This window comes from Ruditapes philippinarum, unplaced genomic scaffold, assembly GCF_026571515.1.
Source record: "Ruditapes philippinarum isolate M1 unplaced genomic scaffold, ASM2657151v2 ctg6891_1_1_1_1, whole genome shotgun sequence".
NCBI classification, from domain to species: domain Eukaryota; kingdom Metazoa; phylum Mollusca; class Bivalvia; order Venerida; family Veneridae; genus Ruditapes; species Ruditapes philippinarum.
In genome coordinates, this window is record NW_026864205.1 from 5,616 (window position 1) to 11,713 (window position 6,098).

A 6,098-nucleotide genomic window follows, 5' to 3' on the forward strand; every position below is an offset into this window, starting at 1 on the left:
ATTAAACAAAAAATGAAGAACATAATAATCAGAACAGAATTCGAATTTCACGCAACAACAATCCTAATGTCGGCAAGTGTAAGGAAGACATCGTAAGATTCGGAATTTTGGCTGTTGACGGCTAATCTATAGAAAAAGTAAAACTCGTGAAAGCCATTTTGGATTATCCAATTTTTGAAACGTTGAGATAGGTAATTGACATGTATACACGACTTTGGTGCAGTTTTCATAGAAACTGTATTAGCAATGTAGATATACGGCAATGCAGTTGTGTAATTGATGTTCTTTCTTCCTCCGATTACCTTTATTACGGGATAAATAATTTATTTTCGTTCAAGCGTACAGAATTTGGAAATAACGAATGACTATATTCTTATCAAACAAAAAACTCTTTCATATATATACCGCCAAATGTACTTATATAAAAAAAACAACAACAACAAAATCCTTATATTGAAATGAGAACTGTACGTGTATGCTCCCGACAATAAATTCTTGATGTACGATTTATGCAATAACAACAACCTTGTAATAAAAACAATCAATTGAATATGAAAACATAATTTAAAATGACAAGAAAACACAAAATGTACATGTGTTTGAATTTAATTTCTATACCAAATGCATTTAGAAAATGCTTACTGTCAAAAAAATGACTTGTGAAAAATACACTCTCTTATTTGTTTGCTTTAAACTTATTAGTTAGGTTTGCTAGATATTTTTCACACCTTTTTCACGCCAGATTCAAACACAAACTACTGTGATTACTATTAAGTTAAAGGTATCATTAAATGACAAGATTCACTATGTCACAAGTCAAGAGTTAAAAGTGATCAAGGAAAGCTTTATCATTTCGATGCCAGTATATATAGACAAAAATCTTATAATTTTCATTCATTTACCAATTTAAGCGTATAAATTCAGTATCTCAGTAATAAATTAACATGAATTGTTCATATGCAACTCTTCCATTAATGGACGCCACTGGAAATGATGACTTGTTTGAAAATAAAGCTTTTGATTGTGACTATGATGGTAATTTTTTTAGATAATTTACTCTTCGGTGGTTTAATATTGTTGTATTCATAATGAAAATAACCAATGTCTTCAAGCTTTAACTTTTACTTCTTAATTGACTTATAATATTATGTTGTTCTTATCTTTTCAGATTCCTCGTCAGGCTATGAATCTACAGACATTTCTGATGTGGAATCAGTGAGTTCTTGGGGGTCACGTGACAGTCTTGACAGCAGACCATATGACACCACCCATGAAGAAGTAATGAACTTCAGTAGTACACATGCGCTTTCCGAGCACCTAAAATTAATTCTGGCAATGCCTGAAATGTGTGACGTCACGTTTATAGTTGGACCACGTGAAGTGCCCGTACATGGTGTTCGTGCCATCATGGGTACACGGAGTAGGTAAGAATCTTAATTTTATTTGGCTGAATATTTCGTGATTTGTTCACTCGAAAGTAATAAAGTACCTCATCGCCCCATCACATATCTATTCATACATTACTTTTTATTTCAGAATCATGTATCAACTGATTTTGAAACACATGTCCATGGAAGCAGCTGATCAAGAAAACAACTTAAAAAAGAACAAGAAAAGTAAGAAAAATGTAACAGTTGGAATTGGTCGGTCATTATCACAGAGACTTATTATCCCTGTCAAGAAATACGATTCTGAAGTGTTCCGAATGTTGGTACAGTTTATTCACTGCGGAAGTGTGAATATCACTGAGGAAACTGTTGCTGGTAAATATAATAATTTGATCACATTACAAAATTTATAATTTAAAAAAAAAGTAAACTATTGAAAACGTTTGTAACAAAAATCACCTGATAATATCGGATGTATTACTTTTGAATGGCCATACTGATAATGTATTTATGCTTTAAACTTATATGATATTTTTTCTTGTGTTTTCAGGTTTGTATTGTGCTGCCTCCCAGTTTGAGCTTCGAGATCTATGCAATGCGTGTTTAGATTTTGTCGAACGATGTATAAAGGTCGGAAGAGCTGAGAAACTTCTCTTTTCTACAAGATGTTACAGTCAGCACAAAGCTACAAAAATACTATTTGATAAGGTAATTTTATTGAATTGTAAATAACTGTCCAAAAAAAGGTTTTCCAAATTCATTTGGCAGGCAACAGTTTAACTGAATTGATTTTATCTGGGCATATCTGCATAAAATATTTATATTGTCGCATAATATAAATATTTTATGCAGATATGTAAATATGAACCGAGCCATTAGGCGAGGGTTATATTGCAAATAGCCGTTTATATACGGCCATATAACATGTCAACAATCTTTATAACGAATTTATAATACAGCAAGCATCATTTTTAGAGAAAAAAAAGTAAGATTTCTTCATGAATCGACAGCAGTCGTGTATATAAAACTATATAAACGTCACGATTATCCAATGAAAAATGACGTTACAAACGTGCAGTATTATACTATTAGTTATAAAGACTTTTGACAGGTTATAAGGCCTTATATAAACGGTTGTTTGTATATTTCAAACAACCGTTTATATACGGCCATATAACCTGTCTAAATTCTTTATAACGAATTTATAATACTGCAAACTTCCTTTTCTACATAATGAAGTGATATTTCTACATGAATTGACAACAGCCATGTTATATTTAAACTATATAAACGTCACGATTATCCAATGAAAAGGACGTTAAAGACGTGAAGTATTACAGTAACCTTTATAATACTGCACGTTTGTAACGTCGCTTTTCATTGGATAATCGTGACGTCTATATAGTTTTTGTATTTTCTGATCGCAGATCAGATAATACATAGCTAACATCCACGGTCTGACACAAAATTTCCTAACAGACCTAACAACGCAAATTAGTTCTCACTCAAAACTGCTTAAAAACCAGCAATTTAAAAGAAAGAACAATTTTTTGTTACAAGAGTGTCCAACACATTACTACACATTCAAACTTTAAAAGTAGCGTTGGCTTATATAGAATTGTCAATAAATGCACACTCACAAATTACGCGGATGAATATGATTTTAATCAATGAAAATGCTATTTTTAGCGATGTCGATTACCGAATACTACACAAATAAATCTGACTGTCGAGTAGTTGAATATATAGTTTCTACATGTTGGACTGTTTGGGCGAGAAGATTTTTGCTAAATTATTTACTTCAATTTTAAACAACAGGTTTACCCTGAACAAAATACCTCGAAATTACCCTAACCCGAAATGCAATGGAAATTCTAAATTAAGAATGACTTGATTTTATTCAGCCTGTGCTGCTTTAAAAAACCGAAATGCAATGGAAATTCTAAATTTAGAATGACTTGATTTTTATTCAGCTTTTGATTTTAAAACATCTCCGTGGTGCAGGGGTAACGCGCTCGTTTGGTATGTGAGAGGTCTGGAGTTCAAATCCCAGTCGGGTCAACATTTTTTTAATCCTTTTTTGTTAATGTCTTTGTTAAGGAAATAGCCACGATATGCAAGGATAAAGTGTGGCTATCATAAAAAATGAACATAAATTATTTTTGATGCAACTCTAGTTATGCAAAATTCCGTATATATCAAACTTTAAAAGTAGCGTTGGCTTATATAGATTTGTCAATAAATGCACACTCACAAATTACGCGGATGAATATGATTTTAATCAATGAAAATGCTATTTTTAGCGATGTCGATTACCGAATACTACACAAATAAATCTGACTGCCGAGTAGTTGAATATATAGTTTCTACATGTTGGACTGTTTGGGCGAGAAGATTTTTGCTAAATTATTTACTTCAATTTTAAACAACAGGTTTACCCTGAACAAAATACCTCGAAATTACCCTAACCCGAAATGCAATGGAAATTCTAAATTAAGAATGACTTGATTTTATTCAGCCTGTGCTGCTTTAAAAAACCGAAATGCAATGGAAATTCTAAATTTAGAATGACTTGATTTTTATTCAGCTTTTGATTTTAAAACTTCTCCGTGGTGCAGGGGTAACGCGCTCGTTTGGTATGTGAGAGGTCTGGAGTTCAAATCCCTGTCGGGTCAACATTTTTTTAATTCTTTTTTTTTAATGTCTTTGTTAAGGAAATAGCCACGATATGCAAGGATAAAGTGTGGCTATCATAAAAAATGAACATAAATTATTTTTGATGCAACTCTAGTTATGCAAAATTCCGTATGTATCAAACTTTGGTGCCCTGCAAGATGACTTATAGTACATAAAAATAAACTTATACAGGAAAACACATACAGATATACAGTACGATTTAGATTGCAAAGATCAGAAAATCGCAGCCCTTTGATTTATAATACTGAACTGCCTAGCTGCTCGGGTCATATTTACAAACAGCCGTTTATATACGGCCATATAACCTGTCAACAATCTTTATGACTAATAATATACACGGCTGCTGTCGATTTATAAGTTTATTGATGATAGTTGAATTGAACTTATTCCTTCAATAATTCTGCATTTGGAGTTTCATTTAAGCTTTTTCTTTGAAAGCTGAAAAGAAGGGAACATTTTAGGAACTGTTTGAAGCATTCTTAGCTACTGAGAATGCTCTATTAATGAAAAACGGTAATGATAAGTTGATTATTTTCAATGTAATTATTGTGCCAATTAAACATGTAACCTTATTGTGATATGATCTTGTATTTCAGTTGTTAAGAACTGGGTAATGATATAAAATGTGATATAGAGAAGCTGTTCACTCCTCATGATGTATAATATTCACTCCATACCTGTCAGACATCACTTTATTGTACAATAAATGATAAGAAGGTAAGAAGAAAAATATTATCTTCAGTTATCAAGATATTGTTTAACTAGGCACATATGCCTCAGAAATCCACATATTTTTAGTTGTTCAGAAATATTGAACATGTATTTAATTAATATTGTTTAAATAATGGAATAAGTGCATGTTAGATGTTTTACAACTCTGAACATACAGATATGTGTCTGAAAGTACCAAAAATAAATAAAGTAGTATTTTGACTTCCATACATAATACTAATTCACTATAATAATTATTGTATTAATTGCCAACATAATTTAAGATGCAAAAGATACTTCATGCATATAGTAAATGAGTATTGAATCAATAACAAGATACCAAACATTTTTGAGAAATTATGATGTTTTGAAATGCCAATTAGAGTTTATGTATATTTGAATTGTTTTAACAATACAGATACTTGGTAAAAATGAATAAAAATGTGCTTCTGTGATTCATACTTCTTGTATTTTTATTTGAAATTCTGTTATATTTTCCAGTCTTGAATGATGATTGATCACCATGGTAACAAGATATTTACACTGGAGGAAGATTCCAAGTGACATTATAATAATGAGAAGAAAAAAGGGAACAATTGTTATTTTTGAAATTAGAGGGAAATATGAAAAGTTGATTTCTTGTGTACCTAAAATGACTGTCAGTAAAAATGGATTGGAATCATGTATAATTATATGCTGAGGACAGTGAAAGAAAGACAAAAATCTTAATGTGCAATAAATTTGGTGCAATATATAATTATAATTATTATTTTGATATGACATTTTGAAATAAGTATATTTCCATTCATATTTTGTATTATAAGATAACTATTTTACTCCTGTTTTGCTGTGCAGATCACCATGTGTGGTTTTAATATGGTAAAATAGAAAATAAATGAAATGTCAATAAAAATGAGTTTTTGTTTTATGTATGCTAACAGATTGTTTCATTTTATGAAATGGTCGTTCATGAAGACTACATGTATATTTAAAGCAGCATTAATTACAACTTCAATATATTTTCACATTTGGGAAAATTTCATCTGTACAAATCAAGTGTTTTATACAATACTGCATTACTGTAATATTGCTTTGTATTGGATAATCGTGACGTTTATCAAGGTTTAAATACATGGCAGCTGTCAATTTATGAAGAAATATTTTTTTCATCTTCAAAATACAATGCTGCAATACAAATTTGTTATAAATATTCCTGACAGGTTATATGACCATATAAAAATGGTTGTTTGCAATATAACCCTATATTCAAACCACCATTTTTATAGGGACATATAGGGTGTC

General features: G+C 30.7%; 1 protein-coding gene across 1 annotated transcript; it reads left to right on the top strand.

Annotated features, from left to right (window-relative positions):
* The first annotated feature begins 944 nt into the window (after window positions 1–944).
* On the top strand, window positions 945–4,699 carry LOC132724829 (serine-enriched protein-like). Its single transcript, XM_060709782.1, has 5 exons — window positions 945–1,035; window positions 1,169–1,424; window positions 1,537–1,763; window positions 1,939–2,096; window positions 4,682–4,699. Exons 1-5 carry the CDS (start codon window positions 945–947, stop codon window positions 4,697–4,699), a joined length of 750 nt encoding a protein of 249 aa, XP_060565765.1.
* Window positions 4,700–6,098: the final 1,399 nt, after the last annotated feature.

Excerpts from the sequence above, each read along its gene's own strand:
- LOC132724829 (XM_060709782.1), top strand. The coding sequence starts at position 945 with ATGAATTGTTCATATGCAACTCTTCCATTAATGGACGCCACTGGAAAT. Across the intron at positions 1,036-1,168 it reads TTTTGATTGTGACTATGATG|ATTCCTCGTCAGGCTATGAA; the intron begins GTAATTTTTTTA and ends TTATCTTTTCAG. Across the intron at positions 1,764-1,938 it reads CACTGAGGAAACTGTTGCTG|GTTTGTATTGTGCTGCCTCC; the intron begins GTAAATATAATA and ends TTGTGTTTTCAG.